This window comes from Suncus etruscus, chromosome X (genome assembly GCF_024139225.1).
Source record: "Suncus etruscus isolate mSunEtr1 chromosome X, mSunEtr1.pri.cur, whole genome shotgun sequence".
In the NCBI taxonomy this organism is placed as follows: Eukaryota; Metazoa; Chordata; class Mammalia; order Eulipotyphla; family Soricidae; genus Suncus; species Suncus etruscus.
In genome coordinates, this window is record NC_064868.1 from 9,828,342 (window position 1) to 9,847,353 (window position 19,012).

The window sequence follows — 19,012 nt, forward strand, 5'->3', positions numbered from 1 at the left end:
CAAACAGGCTGTAAGGACAGCAGTTAGGCCTACTCTGTCATTTTTATTTAAATTTAATTTAGTTTACAATTTTTAAAAGAGCATTTATCACATTGTTGACATTTGTTTCCAGGTAAGTGGGAGCAAAATTATATTTAAGAAATGAAAGGTAATAAAGAAGAGGAAAAAATAGTATAGTGACAAGCATTTTTGGAAAATTATAGTATCTGCTGTGAGGTCATTAAGTCATTGTCAGGTTTAGTGAGGTCTTGTTGCTAGTTGACCATTATAGTACTTTGTTTCTGAACATTAGGAGGCTTTAGATATACATTGATGTCTAAATTGGTGTGTTCTTATGAAGACTAACCAAAAAGGGAGTTTTCTAGGAATTCCAAGCACTATTGCTGATATTGTGGGTTTCGTGGGGTGTGTTTTTGGATGCCAGAGCTACCAAAAATACAAGAAAGCGGAGGGAGGATACCCACACTCACTACTAAAAAGTCCTGATAATATCAGCCCAAATAGCAGAATACCTGATGTTTTGGTCAGATTGATGTCTCTGCAGAGAGCCTTAGAGAAGTGGAGAAGCAGGGCCATTGGCAAAGAAATAATTGTGGGTGATGGTTGCAGCAGGTGTGCAGGCCCACTCTCTTTACATCTGTGTATATACAGGTTTAAGACAGAGTTTGAAAAGATAGTCACAGTATGCTTAGAGAATTCTAGTCTTCCTGCTCATTTAAGTGCTTTCTATTTACCTACCAAGAAATGATCACTGATTTTGCATTGAAATTGAATATAAATTTTTATTTTAATTAATTTTTAATTTGGGGGCCACACTTGGCAGTGCTCTTGGCTTACTTCTGGCTCTTTGCTAAGAGAACAGTCCTAGCAAGGCTTAGGGGACCACATGTGACTCTTGGGATTGAATTTAGGTCAGCTGTGTGCAAATCAAGCATCTGTAATATATTTGCAGACCCTGGTATATAGATCTTTAAATGTTCTTTGTCCCTTTCTAACTTGAAGGAGTGATGGCTGGCAAACAGTGATGACATTTTCCATCAGCATTGTGGTGAACTTATTTATAACTTGAGTTTATTCTTTGTATTGATTTAGTTATAGAAGGTAGGACATGCTCACTGCAGAAATTTAAGTTAACTTAAGTAGAACATAAGCAGAGGAATTACTTCCTACCAATTACATTTCAGTTACAGTTTAATGTCTATCTTTCTGGACTTTCTGTCTATAAACTGCCCTTTTTGATTCGTTTTTGGACTACACTTGGCATGCTTCAGAGGTTACATCTGTCTGCACTCAGAGATTACTTCTGGTGGTGCTTTGGTTATGATGTGGGAGGCCAGAGATCAAACCTGGGTTAGTTGGCTGCATGCAAGTCAAGTGTCCTACCTGCTGTACTATCATCTGGCCCCTGTCTGTAAACATTTCTATCCAATGATATTCTATTTGAGGATGTCATAATTTAAACCAGCCTTATTTTCTTGATCATACAGCAAAACCTATATATAATAAGCCAGAAAAGATACATTTCTGTATCCTTTCACTTAAACCTCAGTGTGGACTCAGATGCTTGTCCTTTGACCTTTTGGTGATCTTCTTTCCTAACTACCTTTTATTTCCAGTTCTTTCTCCAAGAAATATTTTACTTCCTGTTTCTCTTGTTCTTCCAAGACCCCGATCTTCATAGGAAAAGAAAGGAAGTAGAAGACATGCTAAAATACACATCTTTATAGAGACATTAAAAATTGCATCTAGGGGCCGGAGAGATAGCATAGAGGTAGGGGACTGCCTTGCATGCAGAAGGATGGTCGTTCGAATCCCGGCATCCCATATGGTCCCCTGAGCCTGCCAGGAGCGATTTCTGAGCGAAGAGCCAGGAGTAACCCCTGAGTGCTGCTGGATGTGACCCCAAAACAAAAAAAAATTGCATCTAAAGATTCATCTAGAAGGGCCCGGAGAGATAGCATAGCGGCGTTTGCCTTGCAAGCAGCCGATCCAGAATGAAAGGTGATTGGTTCGAATCCCGGTGTCCCATATGGTCCCCCGTTCCTGCCAGGAGCTATTTCTGAGCAGATAGCCAGGAGTAACCCCTGAGCAACGCCGGGTGTGGCCCAAAAACCAAAAAAAAAATATTCATCTAGAAATCCATTCTGTGTTATTAGAGATTAAATACTGAAATAAGGTAGCTGTTTAGGGCCATAAGGATTATCACATGATTTTCTTCATTTAATAGAATTTGCCAACATTGATTTTTATGAATGTTTTAAGAGTGTTGTACACTTGTTTAGGTCCACTGTGTGGTTCTGTTTTGTCACCTGGTCTTTTTACACAACCTCCCCAGTTATTTCTGGTCTTCATTTTCTTTGCATTCTTTTGAACCCCACCTGCTGGTTCTCAGGGCCTTACTCTTGGTTCTGTGCTCAGGGGATATTCCCCCACTGGTACTTGGGTGATATCAAACCCAGGGCCTCTCATTTAGTGTGTGCTCAGCCCATCTAACTGGTCTCTGGCCTGTTGTGGTCTCAATTTTCCATACTGTACCAGAGATTGTTATTTCTCAACTCACTCATTCTCAGGCCCTTTCAGCAGCTTTAAATGTCAATTCTTGCTGGACAGAGCCTCTTTTGAGGTTTCCCCCCACTTCCTTCCTTAGAGCTTTCATATCTGCTAATCTCTCCACAGTTTGCCTGGTGGTCTGGATGTCTTGAACATCACCTCCTCAGGATCTTCCTGCCAAGACATCACTCTTTCCCTTTTCTTCCCTCCAGTTTGCATGTCCAGTGTGGCTTCTAGTACCCTCAGTACCAGTCATTTCCATTGATTTTGTTTCCTCATCATCTTCCTAAAAGATTACTGAGACCCCAAGACAGAGACCGTGGTCTTTTCTTGTGGGTCTACTAGTGTTTGCATGATTAGTAACTATGGGATAAATGTATTCTAGTTTTAGACAATACTCATATATGATGAAGTTTTTGTCTTTAGTGCTTTTTGAATCTGTTGGATGTTTCTGTTTTCAGTACATCAACTCCAGTGACCTGGAGCAGAACACCGAAAATCAGGACCCCATAAAGTTCCATGAGGCGTGGCAGAAGCTCTGCAAAGCTGAGTGAGTACTGGGGAGCACATGGCCATGCCAGCTAGGAGAATGTCACTGTACTTGTCCATCAAGAGCCTGTTCACCCAAATTTCTATTAATGTGCTTTACAAAAGGTAGCCTGGGTATTAGGGTTGACTGGGAAGCAGAAAATGGTTTGACTTGAGGAGGAAAGGAAGATGGCATTGGAGAGAAAGAAAGAATGAATGGACCTTTGGGAGAAAAGGTGAAATACAAGAACTTCAAGAATACTCATTGGTTGGTTGTTTTTTCCATGATGCTTTATCCTAGGTATTATTATTGTTATTACTACTATTATTATCATCATCATCATTTGGTTTCTGGGACACATAGGTGTGCCCAGAGGTTTATTTCTGGCTCTGTGCTCTGTGCTCCTGGTGAGCTCAGGGGATCCTATGGGATGCTGGAAATCAAATCCTGGTCAGCCGTGTGCAAAGCGAACAAACATTCTACCCGCTGTGTTATTTATGGCTCTGGCCCCTAGTTATTATTTTGTAAGTAAACTAGAGAACTCTTGGGGGGTGGCGTTGTACAAGGAGAGTCCAATCACTCTGTTTTTCTTTGAGACTGACTCGCCACTTTTCCTTGTGGGGTTCCACTGGGTTCCATTCCCAGTGATAGTACTCGGTGGAGTTATATAGAACCAGGAAAACCAGGTATCCCACACGCAGAGCATGAGCTCCAGCCTTTTGAACCGTCAATCAAGCCCTGAACTCTTGTCTTTTGAAATGAGAGAGAGTGACTTATGCTTCAGTACAGATGGATATTGTAGACTAATTTGGCCAGATTAACGCTTCCTGATTATGGAAAAGAGCTCAATATTTTAACATTAATGCTTTACAAAGTACCTTGTAAGTCCTTTCTGCTCAGATTCTAGTCTAGCCAACTCTTTTTTCTTTTTCTTTTTTTTTCCTTCTTTTTTCTTTTTTTGGTTTTGGGGCCACACCCAGCGTTGCTCAGGGGTTACTCCTGGCTGTTTGCTCAGAAATAGCTCCTGGCAGGCACGGGGACCATATGGGACACCGGGATTTGAACCAATCACCTTTGGTTCTGGATCGGCTGCTTGCAAGGCAAACGCCGCTGTGCTATCTCTCTGGGCCCTCTTTTTTCTTTTTATTAAAAATGTATCCCCACTCAGGGGCTGGGGTGATAGATAATACAGTGGGTAAAATATGTGCCCAGATTTGGGCTTGTCAGTCAGTAAGCCTAAAACCAGGGTTGGGAACATGAAAGTGATGTCGAATTCCTGTCATCTTGTGTTGTTTGCAGAGGAGTCCTTGTGCCAGGTGGCTTTGGAATGGATGGAACTCTGGGAAAAATCCAGGCAATTTCTTGGGCAAGAAAAAGGAAGATTCCTTTTCTGGGTAAAACTTCTATTTTTTTTTATTCTAACTCTAGTGCATTAGATTTTGAAGACCATGGAGGGGGTAACAGCTCATAGGACCTGCTAACATGGAAGGTGTGATTCTGAGTTGTATGTTCAAACCCCAGATGATCTGCGTAGGTTCAGCAAACTGTGTCCCACAGGTAGGGCCTGACTCATGCTGGACTTGTGTTTGTCAAACATGTTATATTGGAACTCAAACTACAACCACATCCTGGTGGTTTTTCAAGGGCTACTTTTGTGATGCATTCTGGACTTGAGACCCATGGCCTATAAAACTCTTAAGATTGTGACTGGCCCAGCAGAGAAACAGATTGTTGAGCTCAGGGTCCTCTGCACTGTGGTGGTGGAGGGAGAAAGATGCTAGAAGAGATTACCCCCACTCCTGCCCCTCGCTGCTCCAAGCCCTGCCTTTATCTAAGAGAATTCTTACAATGCCACCAGGACCTTTCTTATCAGAAAACAGTGTTTGAATGGAGAATACAAAAGCTCCATTGACACCACAGAAAGATTGTGGTCAAACTGGGTAGAGCTGGGCCTTTGGAATGTTTGTATTCAAGTGACAGAAGCTGTACTTGGGGACCAGTAAAGGCAGATGAAATCCCACCTGACTTGGGTGGCCAGATCGGGGGCAGAAAAGGAGGTGCTGGGATCTTCATGGGCCTCAGGTACAGAGTCTGAAGGGGTTTGACTGTTAAGTCCGGAACTCAGGATCCACCATCCAAAAGACCACCAGGGAGACAGGCAGTAATGTAAATGCAAGGGAGTTTATTCCAGCATACTGGGGTCCAACATCTAAGAAACAAGGACCCTGAGAATGACTCACAGGACAAATTTAAAAGGGAACCTAGGGGATGCCCGCCTCTGGATATGGATCTTTTAAAATTATTGGTCCTTAGTACAAATTTGGGCTAAGATTGGTTGTAGTTCAAATGTAGCATCAGACAAACGGTTATAGCAGGCTGTCGGCTCAGTGAGGGAATGATCAGGCATCTCCACATCCATGGTGTAGTGTCATCTGGCTAGCTGTCAGCTGCTATTTATTCTCTGGTATCTGACCAGACCAGTTCCTGGAATATCCCCATAGGGTCTGGTTCAAGGAACTGGCTGCTCTTCTGGGCCTAGTCTTTATACTCTAAAACTGTAGCCTGTCATGGCTGTACTTAGGCTCACAGCAAAACCAGGTTTACAGCAGTTAACTTCCTTAAGCATATCTCTAAGCAAAGGAACACCATATTCCAACATCAACATTTAGGTAACAGTTGATTCTAAATCTTAGATCTCTCTGTTTACACCACCGCCTGCCCTCAGATTAGCTTTGGATATGCTCTCTGGGAGCCATTTTCAAAGACCACCAAAGAGGAGTTAGTGCAACACTTGGGTTGCTGCACCTGTATACCAGAAAGAACGCTGCTTTCCTTTAAAGGAATCAAGTTTGGCTTTGGTTTAACTGTGCTGCAGATGTTGGCACTGTTTGTGGGTGTCATTTCCTCTCCAGCACAGATCCTTTGGCTGTCTGAGACAAGTAGGGTGTTAGGAATCACTCTCCATGGGGCCCCTCACACATGCAGCTGTCGGAGGTTACTGGCTCTTGCTTTGTCGAGGCTGCCCTATTGATTACCTTCTTTGAGTTCGCTTTCAGGCCTTGGCTTTATTGATAGGTGTATTGGGATTGCTGTGTGATCTTTGCTTAGCGGGAGCCTCAGGGAGCTGTGGAAAATGTGGAGGTCAGTGGGGGTACAGTTTTGTTTGTGTTTTGTTTTATTCTTTTATTTAAACACTGTAGATACAAAGTGGTTCATAATACAGTTGTTTTTATACAGATATAAAGTTATTCATGATTGAATTTCTCTCTCTCTCGTTCACACACACACACACACACAAACACACATACCCCCTTTCCTTTTTCCCTTCCTTTTAGACACTGTGGTTTGCACTGTTGTTACTGAAGGGGGTATCATGCATATCACTTTACTCTTTTCAGCACCCAGATCTTGTCCAGAATGATCATTTTCAACTATCATTGTCATAGTGGTCCCTTCTCTGCCCTGACTACACTCTCTTACTATTTGTGGTCCTCCTGGCCTTCGTCTCGATTGTCTCTGGATATTATTACCATACTACCTCTTTTATATCCCACAAACGAGTGACATCATTCTATGTCTATACCCAGAGAGAGGGCACTTTGACTCCACCATGGACTATGAGTCTATTCCTCATTCTTTTTTGGGGGGAGCCACAGCCAGCTGTACTCAGGGCTTATTCCTGAACTCTGTCCTTAGGAATCACTCCTGGCAAGATCAGGGAACCCTATGGCTGGCCAGGGATGGAACCTGGGCTGGCCGAAAGCAAGGCAAGTGCCCTTCCTGCAGTGCTAATTTCCCATCCGAGTCCGTTGTCTTGACTGCAGGCTCTGTCCTTGCCCATCTGCATAACTTTCTTCCCTGCTCTTCTCCTGGTACACTGTCCATTTTTTCCGGGCTTAGCCATCTGGCCCAGATTTCCGGCTCCTCTGTGCCAGCCTGAAGTTGCTCCTTCCATGCCAGCTTGCAGGCCAGCCTGAGGCTACCCTGAGGCACAACCTGTACTTCTGCCATGAATCTTCCTTGAGAAGAAGGAGAAGAAGGAATGAGCGGCTTTAACCCAGGGACACTCCCCTTTGAGTTGGGGTGTTGTTAGATGGTTTCTGAAGGACTGGGGAGGTGAGATGAGGAATTTTTTTTACTGCCCTGCTGGATACAGTTGAATCAGCAAATAGGCATCACAGATGAAGAAGTGAAGCCCCCCCTCATTTAATCTTGTACATTTATCTTAAGCCTGCAGGACTTTGAAATAATATTCATGCCAAAGTGCCCCATCTTAGGAGCCCTATGTTAAGCCCTATCTAGACACCCTGGAGCATTTGTGTACCCACATGGGCACCCTTGTTAGGGGAATTATTTAAATGAGGCAGGTTTGCCTTTTCCAGCTAACCTGGCCTCTCCTGCCCTGTTCTGATGATTAGCCTTCCTTCCTCAACTCTAAGGAATCTAACTCCCTTCCCTTTTGAGTCCGGGGGCCCGCACAGGCAACGAGATGGAGGAGACAGGTAGCAACACAAATGAACAGCAAATACGAAACAAGACCGAATGTGCTTGTTTTTTTTATTTTTTATTTTGTTCGAAAATAGGAGTGTGCCTGGGAATGCAGCTAGCTGTGATTGAGTTTGCCAGAAACTGCCTTGATATGAAAGGTGAGTACTATAATACGTAAGTATATATTCATATATATAACTATTTAGGGCTTTGGGACACACCCTGCTTCTCTTAGGGCTTACTCCTGGCTCTGGGATCAAGGGTATTCCTGGTGGGATCAGGGGACCATGGTCTGTGCCTGAGATTGTATTGGAGTGGGTTGCTTGCTGCTTGCAAGGCAAGCACTCTACCTAGTTTACAATCTTTCCAGTTCCATCTTTTCTCTCTTAATTGAAGCATTTTTAGCACTCTGGTAAAACATTGAACTTGCATTTTCCTCTTCAGATGCCAATTCCACAGAATTTGAGCCAGATGCCCGCATTCCTTTGGTGAGTGGCCTGTTTCATATCTGACTCCTACCTAAATGCATGAGGGACGGTTAAGTTTTATTTTCCATCTCAGTGTTAGAACATTTAAGATTAGATATGATTGGGGCTGGAGTGATAGCACAGTGGGGAGGGCACTTGCCTTGGATGAAGCTGACTGGGTTCAATCCCTGGCATCCCATATGATCCTCCAAGTCTGCTAGGTCTAATTCCAGAGCTCAGAGCACTGAGCACCACAGGGTGTGGCCCCCAAAACCAAAAACCAACATTTGATTTGATTTTACTCATTATGTGGATCCTTAATATTGGCCCATCAGCCTGCAGTTTTCTCAGTAGCCATCTTCTGGCTGTGCCTTGAAGACACCCCCAGTCCCAGACCGATTGCTCTGGGATTCAGTAAAGGACTCGGCAGCCCTTTAGAAGTGCTAATAGAAATAAATGGGCTGGTCATCCCCAACTGTCTTGCTTCCACGTTAGCTGTCAGTGCAAGGTTCTCCAACAACACTACAACCCCCATTTTTTTTTTGGTTTTTGGGCCACACCCGGCGATGCTCAGGGGTTACTCCTGGCTGTCTGCTCAAAAATAGCTCCTGGCAGGCACGGGGACCATATGGGACACCGGGATTCGAACCAACCACCTTTGGTCCTGGATCGGCTGCTTGCAAGGCAAATGCCGCTGTGCTATCTTTCCGGGCCCCCACAACCTCCATTTCTACCTGCTTGTCAAAGAATCCATAAGGGGTTGGGGACATGGCTTGAGGGGCAGTGCAGGGGTGAGGCCCTGGGTTTATTGTACCACATTGCAGAGTCAACCCAGGGCATCCCTGTCCCTCAGGACTTTCCATAGAACCCTGGAAGGATTAAATCAGGACAAAGCTGAACAGAACAACCCTGAACCCAGAGAGCTTCTGAGCCCTCTGGGAAGCTCTTCCTGATCACCCCCCTCTTGCCTTGCCTCTGCCAGTGCCCTACTCTCAGGAATGTATCCCACACTATTGCAATCAGGGTGTTTCTTCAAACTCTTTACTGGCAAAGAATTCTCACACCAGAGCATCCAGCCATTGGAAATATTTTATGCAGTGACTTGTAGCTGCTAGTTGGGTTTCTGTGGCACCAACCTAGGTGTTCACAGATGCCAGGCAATTCCCTCACCATTGGCCCACATACCATGAAGTAGGATTTTGTTTATATGCCTCTCATCGCATTTATTCACTCATTAGTTCAGAGGCTTATTGTGAATGACATCACAAATGCATAGTTATACCAATTTTCATATAGAGGTAGGTACAGACACTTGGTTATATATCAGGAGGACAATTACAAGTCCCATGCTGAGCAGTTGAGGAACCATTGGACTGTTTTTCCAAGTGGTTGTACTATCTGACACGTCTTTCAGCAATATAGAGGCTTTCTGTTTTTCCCCATCCTCAACACTCATCATTCGTTATTTCTTAGGGGGGGGGGGAAGCAATGGTATTGGATTGCATGTGGTATCATTCCTCCCTCCCTCCCTTTCTTCCTTCCTCCTTCCTTTCTTTCCTTCCAAACATGGTGGTGCTCAGGGCTTCTTCCTGCCTCTGCACTCAGGAATAAGTGCAGGAGAGGAGCTCAGAAGACCATAGGGATGCTAGCAATTGAACTCAGGTCAGCCACTTGCAAGGTAAATACCCCATCTGCCATACTGTGGCTCGGGCCACTTTGTTGTCCTTTGGATTATATCCCCCTCTTAGTTGCAAAGTGGTACCTCGTTGTGGTTTTGATTCTTGTTTCCCCGGTGGCTAAGGATGCTGAGTGTGTTTTTGTGTGATTGTGGCCTCATATATCCTCTGTGGAGATCTATCTATTTAGATTCATGGCCAACTTTTCTGATTTTTAAATGATTATGCAGGATAAGGGTTCTCCCTACTCTCTTCTAGAAGCATATTTTTGATTAGGTATGTCATTTGCATGGTTGGCCCTGGGGTCAGATTTTTCTTCATCCTGGGGGCCATTTGGCACTCCGCATAGAGTGGTCAGCAACTGCCCTGGTAGATGCTACTAAAACTCTTCTCCTACCCCACCCATGATTCTGTAATGACATCTGGGTCTTGACCCAGACTATCCTCTGTGGACACAGGTAGATGAGTCACCAATACCCCTAGACAAGTCTCCTTTTTCTTCTCCAGCTGTTGCCTCACTTTCTTCCCAGCCATTACTAGTTCTTGGTTACCTTTCTAGCTTTCAGACCTGATAAATCTGCAATGCCTGTGGCGTAACCCCCCCCCCCCTTATAGAAATGACAGTCACTCTATTCCTATGTTCCTGCCTGCCTTTTCCCCTTAATGCTATCTGGAGTGGGGCTCACCCTGTGGGAGACAAGAAAGAGAAAGACAGAGAGAGACGTTCTTCACTCCTTTTTATAGCTTGCAATCCCGACCATAATGAACCATAACTTGCCAGCAGATGGTCCTTTTAAGTCTTCTGCTCAGAAGCCCCAATCCTAATAAAGGGTTCCTTATGAGCTTGAATAGAAACATATTTCCTTGCTAATGGCTGAAATGGCTGTGCAGACAATCCAGGGTAGATGCTTCCCACCCCCCACCCCACCCCACTCCCCGCCTCTCTAATACTCTGGAAAAGGAAGTGACTTTACCAGTAGGTGTCACTGTTAGCTTTGGCAAAGCTAATTCTTGGCTCAGATCCTTGACTGCCTATGCAGGTATTTAAAAAAAAACTGTCTAAACCGGGAGAAAACCTTTCAGAAAAGGTACCAAACTATCCCTCACTTCCCCCTCCTCACCTCAGTTCTCTTCATCCTTTTCTTTTGTTATTGTCCCAGCGTTAGGGGTGTGTGTGTGTGTGTGTGTGTGTGTACAAACCCTTTGGTCCACACACATATGATATATGACCACTCTGTGTTTCATAGAAACACACATTCCAGCATGTTTGAGACACCGTTCGCCTTCACTCCTTGACCTGCACCTTTCTCACCAGTGTGCTGGCATCTTCCTTGTGTTTGCTTTGGTTTCTGCTTTTGGTGCCTCTCGAGTTAAGCTCAGAGAACCCAGAGGGCTATTCCTGCTGATGCTCAGGCCACAGGGTTCAGTGTGGTGCCTGGCGTAGTTACTCAGACCATCCCCAAGGTGCTGCAGGAGTTGGATGGAGTATCTCCCCTATGTCTGGCTCCTGGAATTTTCCACCTTTTCTCTGCACACATACACACAGACATGCCTTTCCCCTCTGTCCAGTGTGTGGCAAACTTGCTTGCACTGTCATACACGTTTGGTTGTATGCATTAGTCTTGATTTAACTACTCTTACATTGAAGCGAGTCTCATTTAGCTTTTGCCTGTTGGAAATTTATTTTCGGGGGTGGCATGCCAGCAGTGCTGGAAGCGAGGCTTCTCATGCATCTGGATGCAAAGCATGTGCTCAGCCCTTTGCATTATCTCTCCAGTCCCAGAATTGTTTTCATTCTTGGGTTGCTTCATTTTGTTGTTGTTGTTGTTGTTGTTGTTTGTTGTATATGAAACATTTCCATAAGATTATTCTTTGCCTGTTGTCCCACCTTGACCTTCCAGGTGGGGCGTTGTTGACAGCCGAATAAATAGTTTGGGAAGGAGGTGTTCGGGGCTTTTGGCAGAGTTTACTGGCTGGCTCGAGGTATTTTTTGGAGCTGGTAGTAGGCTGACAAAGGACTCTCTGCGCCCAACCTTTTTACCCCTTTACTCTCCTGTCTGTGTATTATTTGCTGCAGATAAATATTACCAAGATCTCCCCCCACAAGGGCATAAGGGGATGGAAATCAATTTCTCATTCTGGGAGCTCTTTGAGGATACACAAATAATTGATAAAGGAGTAAACGGGACCCAACAGTTGTTGTTGTTTGTTGGTTTGTTTTTGTTTTTGTTCATGTTGGGCAGTGCTCAGGGGCTACTCCCGGCTCTGCACTCGGATCATTTGTGGCAGGACTCCGGGGACCATATGGGCTGCCGGGGACCAAACCCAGGTCAGTTGCGTGCAAGACAAGCACCCTCCCTGCAGGGCCCTGCTGGCAGCTCCTCTTTTGGCTGCTTTGAGTCTTGCTGCCAGTTAGTCTCCCTGCCCTGTCTGCATCTTTGCATGTTCCTTTGCCACAAGTCCCTAGAAGGGTACCGGCTCCGCCAGAGGATATGTGCATTCGATATTTTGATCCTTCTCTCCTTATAAGTGAACCAACAGCAAGAAAACCTCATTGCGCCTGAGCGTCTTTATAGCTTACAATCAGTTTCTTAGTGAAAAATAGCCTGCAGAGCTAGCATTTGTGATGCTGGGGAGAAGTGTTATTAAAGGAAAAAGGACTCAAGGAACTGAATCATCAGGCTGAAAGTACCAGGAAGCCTGGAGAATCAAATGTGAGCAAAGAGCAATGACTTCCAGTAGGTAATGGTCATCCTGCCCCTTCCAGCTAAAAAAGTGAATAATTTGGAAATCAGGCATCACCGCTGGCATATTTGCTGCTAACATCTGATTCATGGCCATGGGGGAGGAAAAAGGAATCGCCAGCTGTTCTGTAGGTGTTTGGCTGAGCATCCCCCGTAATAAATAGAAATTAGCAATACAAAAGCAACAGCAGTTTAATAACATATGTCCCTCCTGTGTATATGGGAGAGACCCAGGAAAAACAACTCCCTGCCATAATCCAAGTCATAGCCCAAGTCATCACCTTAAATACCACTTCAGCCAGAGATAAATGTTGACATGTATGGAGAAGGGTCAATGGCTAATGTGTGTGGAAAAGGGCCAATGAATGGCATTTGTGGAGAAGATCTGCAGATCTGCCTTCTGCACTGATACCATGTCAAGGGCTTTAGTCCTTTCATCCTGGCACTGAGAGAGGCCACCCTTTCAAAAGGGAGTTTCTCTTTAAAAGGGAACTATAAACTTAGGACCTTCAGAAGTGACCCACTCCCCTCCTCTTTTCTCTCCTTCCTTCTTCTCCTTCCTTCCTGCACTGCCTGCTAGTTCTTCCTTTTTTATTATTTTAATATTTTTCAATGGAATCACCATGAGATACACAGTTACAAAGTTGTTCATGGTTGAGTTTCAGGCATTCATTGTCCAACACACAGCCTTTCCCCAGTGCACATTTCCTGCTACCAATGTCTGCAGTTTCCCTCCAGCTCTCCCCCCTGCCTACTATTGGGCAGAAATTTTTTCTCTATCTTTTCTCTCTCTGTCTGTCTCTCTTCTTTTTATCCTTTTAGACACTGTGGTTTGCAATAATTGTTACTGAAGGGGTATTATGCCTATCACTTTACCTCTTTTTTATCATCCAGTTCTTGTCCAGAGTGATCATTTTTTTTTTTTTTTTGGTTTTTTGGGCCACACCGGGTAACGCTCAGGGGTTACTCCTGGCTATGCGCTCAGAAGTTGCTCCTGGCTTGGGGGACCATATGGGACGCCGGGGGATCGAACTGTGGTCCGTCCAAGGCTAGCGCAGGCAAGGCAGGCACCTTACCTCTTGCGCCACCGCCCGGCCCCCAGAGTGATCATTTCTAAGTATCATGCCATGGTGATCTCTTCTCTGCCCTAACTTTACTCACCTGCTCTTTGTGGCAAGCTTCCTACCATGGACCATCCTCCTGGCCCTCTTCTCTATTAGATATATCTAGATATTATTACCTGGATATTATATTATTATTAATATCTGGATATTATTACCATACTATCTTTTTATATCCCACAGATGAGTGCAATCATTCCATGTCTATCCCTCTCGCTCTGACTCATTTCACTCAACATAAAACTCTCCATATCCATCCATGTATAAGCAAACTTTATGACTTAATTTTTCCCAATAGTTGCATAGTAGGCCATTGTATGTAGATGTACCATGGTTTCTTTATCTACTTATCTGTTCTTGGGAACTTGGATTGTTTTCAGATTTGCTATTATGAATAGTGCTTCAATGAAAATAGCTGCATTGTATGCCATTGTATAGATGTACCATGGTTTCTTTATCTACTTATCTGTTCTTGGGAACTTGAGTTGTTTACAGTTTTGCTATTGTGAAGAGTGCTTCAATGAACATAGGAGTTCATTGAAGTTCACAGATGCCTTTTCTGCATTGCATTTTTGGGCCCATCGTGTATATCCCTAGGAATGGTATTTCTGGATCATATGAAAGCTCAATATTTTGTCAAATTTTTTGATGAATGTCCATATTGTTTTTCAAAAAGACTGGACCAGTTGACATTCCCACCAGCACTAATTGTTCTTGTTCTTTATGATGTGTGCCATCTCTGTGGTGTGAGATGTTATCTCATTGTTGTTTGAATTTGCATCTCCCTGATGACTAATGATGCGGGGCATTTTTTAAAATTTAACATTTTTTTAATTTAAAAAATTTGGGGGCCAGAGCTATGATACAAGCGGTAGGGTGTCTGCCTTGCACATGCTAACCTAGGACGGACCGCAGTTCGATCCCCCTGCATCCCATATGGTCCCCCAAGCCAGGAGTGAATTCTGAGCGCATAACCAGGAGTAACTATGAGCGTCACTGGGTGTGACCAACCCCCCCACAATTTTTAATTTTTTTAATTTTAAAAGTGCATCATATAGTTTACATAGTTGATCATAATACATTTGTTTACAGATAAATGAAAACAAAGTTATTGAAACAAATTGAAAAAAATAAAAGTTTTAAAAGAAGAGAATAAATTAAAAAAAGAAAAAATACAGTAGCAAGCACATTTGTGCAACTTTCTGTATATCCAATGAAGTCATTAATACAATGCTCTTGTTGCTAGCTGTTCATTCTGTTAAATTAGTGTGTTCCTATAGGAATGATAGCATTAAACAAATGAAGTTATCCTGAGATTCAAAGCACTATTACTGATACTATGACTTTTAGGGACATGTACTCAGCTTCCAGGCCTCATGGAAGAAGGAAGATATGGGGGGAGATGCCCACACTCACTCTCAAAAGCTCTGGTGATATCAAAACTGGCATACTTGAAGTTTTGTCAGATTGGTGTCCAAAGGGAATCATAGGGTCAGTGATGAGGCAGGGGCCTTGGAAGAACAATAATTGTGGGTAATGGAGACAGCAGGTGTGGCTTGGGTAGGGTAGGGTAGGGTGTTGGCCCACCCTCTCTTCCTGAGATGTCTAGCTTTCTGTTTTATGGGCCAATTTACCCATGATCTTTCATGGCTCAGTTTACATTTCTTTCAAAAAAAGAGTGAGTCTATGGAGCTGGACCACAACCTATTTTGAACTTGGCAACTGTGTGGGCATGGTTACATCTCTATATGGAATATTTTTTCATGTGCCTTTTGGCCATCTGTATTTCTTTGTTGAGGAACTTTCTGTAAAAGTATGGAATGCTTCATAAATTTGCATGTCAGTCTTTATATAGTGGCCATGCTAATCTCAATTTCCTTCCAATTTTAATATATGTGCTGCTGAAGCCAGCACACATGTGACCGTAAAAAAATAAATCTAGGGGCTGGAGAGATAGCATGGAGGTAAAGCGTTTGCCTTTCATGCAAGAGGTCATCGGTTCGAATCCCAGCATCCCATATGGTCCCCTGTGCCTGCCAGGAGCAATTTCTGAGCATGGAGCCAGGAGTAACCCCTGAGCACTGCCGGGTGTGACCCAAAAACCACAAAAAAAATAAATAAATCTAGAGTTTTCATAACATAGAACATGATAAAAACAATTTATACTCCACCTTGAAAGTACATCAACTCATGTATATATGCTTGAATGATGATATTGGTAAGCAAAAGAAAATTCCAAACATTTTAAGCATGTGCAAGTGGACATTTACTTTAGCTATATCTGGTAGTATTTCAAATATGTGATAGATATTTTAGTATTTCTTATAGATAAAACTTTCCCCCTGCTTTTATGCAAGGATTTCAAACACAAATTAATTTTGCATCTGACAAATATCTTTGTAAAATAGTCCCATTTAATGAAAAGTTGAGGGACTAGAGAGATGGCTCAAAGGGTTTGGCAAATGTGTGACACGCAGGAGGCTTGGGTTTGATCCCTGATACTGCTTGATCCCTGATCATTACTAGAAGTGACCTGGCACCCTATTCCTGCAATGGTGAACCTATGGCTCACATGCCAGCAGTGGCATGTGAAGGCCTTGTAGCTCGCATGCGGGAAGGTCCGCAATTAATAAATTCATAAAATTTATAAAGAGTTTTTAGATACTAAAATCTTGTTATTAAGGTTTAATTGGCGTGCTTAGCACTTTGAGGAAATTCTTTTTTTTTTTTTTTTTTTTTTTTTTTAATTTTTATTTTTATTTATGAGAACAAGGGTGCAAAGTAAGAGGACAAGGTAAAGTTACAGTGGAAGGACAATCACCCATAACATAATTCTCAGAAGTCCCCTTGCTGATATATTAACTTTGAAATTTCAGCCAAAGAACATTAAGATAAATAAGACAGAATCCATGTACAATTACTTTGTCCCTCAAGTCCCCAGATTGTAACACATTATAATATTTCTTAACAGTACACAAGGCAATCTAAAGCCATAAAACTTACGTAACTCCTTAAACATTACAGGCATAGTATTTTCTTACATTTCCATATACATGCATATTAGCTTAAGTTAACCTCAAATTTTAAGTGAGTTTTTTTAAGGATTAGAGTCAAAGGAGCACAGTAAGAATGGTGTTAGAGTGGCAATTGTTGTTTGCATAGGCCCACCAAAATATGAGGGACATGGAAAGAAATAACCTTGGCCTAAGTACAAAGAGACCAGACCCCTGAAGTTTCCTGGCACAAGACCAAGTCTAGGCTCCAAGCAAGCTAGATCGTCCAATCCAATACATTGTCTGTAGTGCCAGCACACTTTTATTTTTCACACAGTCTCTGTTGTTGGTATCATGTTTCTGTATTAAAGATCCTGGAATCTGCATATCTTACATTGAAGTCAGGACGTGGAGCATCCTCTCCTTTCACCTCACAATCAAAGGGCAACACAGGGAGCCCTGTCCTGTAAGCAGGTCGTTGTTGTTGTTAAGTCTTCTCAGTGTTAAGGGAAGTCTCTTTTGAGCTGGTCGAAGTCTGAGCAGTGTAGGTCTTCCGTGGTAGAGGATTGCTTCCAGGTGATGTTATAGACCAGCCTGGATGTTTCGTGGATGGCTTTCCTGGTTCAGGGGAGAATGGAATATGCCCTTTCTTCTGAGGTCTGTGCCAGGTCGTTATGTCAATGTTCAGGGTGTAAGGTCCCTTTGCACTACAAGGTTTGTGTGTTCCAATCTCTATTAGATAGGATCTTATTTGTATTTATACTATTTTCCCATTTTAATGTGCCTATGCAAATAAGAAGCAATGCCACATGGTGTTATTGGCGCATATGGGGGCCATAAGAACAATTACAATGATTCCATTAACATGATTCAATCATAAGCATTAAACTGGGGGACTCTTCCACCAAAATTCCTTGTTAAACAGCTCAAAAAGAGAAGATAAAAAGTGGTTAGAATCATCACTGTATAAGACAACATTTAGTAAGAATTATAGCTGTCAGAGAAAAAACACAAAATATTCTAAAGAAATACGTGTCCATTTTATGTATCTTGAAACAGTTTGGGGTTGTCACACACAATGCACAGCTTTGGACTGTGATTACGATTCTACACTACTGAAGTTAAAAAGAGTAAACTAGGTTAGTGATGTTTGAGAAGGGGTTAGAGAGTTAAGGAGTAAAAAAGAGCTTTGTAGGGGTGTGGGAAAGCGGAGAATAAAAAATAAACAATCTGTATACGGAAAACATAACATAAGAATAAGGAATATTCTGAATATATGAAATACATAAAGTACGCGCGGGGGCGTAAGCCCCCGCGCGGTTCTGTAGTTTTTGGATGCCTAGGAAGAAATCTCTCACCCCCTCCTCCCAGGGCCGGATTAACCAGGCGTGGCCCTGAAGACCCGCCCGGTGTGGGGGGAATCATGCTCTCCTGGACAAAGTGGTCAGCCCAGGGTCCTATGGCTAGCTGTCCTGCCCAGAGCCCCCATCATACCAGTCAAAAGCCCACGAAGTCCTGGCATGTGGAGTGCTCTGGTCCCAGCCGAGCCTCTGCAGTTGTTGGCTGCCCAGGGAGGAATTTCTCACCCCCTCCCCCCAGGGCCCGATTAACCAGGCGTGGCCCTGAAGACCCGCCTGATGTGGGGGAATCTTGTTCCCCTGGACTAAGTGGCCAGCCCAGGGGTCCTATGGCTAGCTGTCCTGCCCAGAGCCCCCAACATACCAGGCAAACACACCAAGAAATCCTGGCATTCGGAGTGTTCTGGGCCCAGCTGAGCCTCTGTAGTTTTTGGATGCCTAGGAAGAAATCTCTCACCCCCTCCTCCCAGGGCCGGATTAACCAGGCGTGGCCCTGAAGACCCGCCCGGTGTGGGGGGAATCATGCTCTCCTGGACAAAGTGGTCAGCCCAGGGTCCTATGGCTAGCTGTCCTGCCCAGAGCCCCCATCATACCAGTCAAAAGCCCACGAAGTCCTGGCATGTGGAGTGCTCTGGTCCCAGCCGAGCCTCTGCAGTTGTTGGCTGCCCAGGGAGGAATTTCTCACCCCCTCCCCCCAGGGCCCGATTAACCAGGCGTGGCCCTGAAGACCCGCCTGATGTGGGGGAATCTTGTTCCCCTGGACTAAGTGGCCAGCCCAGGGGTCCTATGGCTAGCTGTCCTGCCCAGAGCCCCCAACATACCAGGCAAACACACCAAGAAATCCTGGCATTCGGAGTGTTCTGGGCCCAGCTGAGCCTCTGTAGTTTTTGGATGCCTAGGAAGAAATCTCTCACCCCCTCCTCCCAGGGCCGGATTAACCAGGCGTGGCCCTGAAGACCCGCCCGGTGTGGGGGGAATCATGCTCTCCTGGACAAAGTGGTCAGCCCAGGGTCCTATGGCTAGCTGTCCTGCCCAGAGCCCCCATCATACCAGTCAAAAGCCCACGAAGTCCTGGCATGTGGAGTG

The 19,012-nt window shown here is 44.1% G+C and overlaps 1 protein-coding gene and 1 non-coding gene across 3 annotated transcripts in view; one reads left to right on the top strand and one right to left on the bottom strand.

Moving 5' to 3' along the window:
• CTPS2 (CTP synthase 2) overlaps positions 1-19,012 on the top strand; it is a 132,013-nt gene that overhangs the window by 25,487 nt on the left and 87,514 nt on the right. For both annotated transcript variants that reach the window (XM_049766796.1, XM_049766795.1), the window contains exons 10-13: positions 3,012-3,100; positions 4,379-4,473; positions 7,663-7,725; positions 8,012-8,055. In XM_049766796.1, coding sequence (XP_049622753.1) covers positions 3,012-3,100; positions 4,379-4,473; positions 7,663-7,725; positions 8,012-8,055 — 291 coding nt within the window. The remainder of the gene's footprint in view (positions 1-3,011; positions 3,101-4,378; positions 4,474-7,662; positions 7,726-8,011; positions 8,056-19,012) is intronic.
• Positions 15,385-15,489, bottom strand: LOC125999583 (U6 spliceosomal RNA). The gene has a single exon (XR_007492112.1). It is a non-coding gene; the product is annotated as a U6 spliceosomal RNA (small nuclear RNA).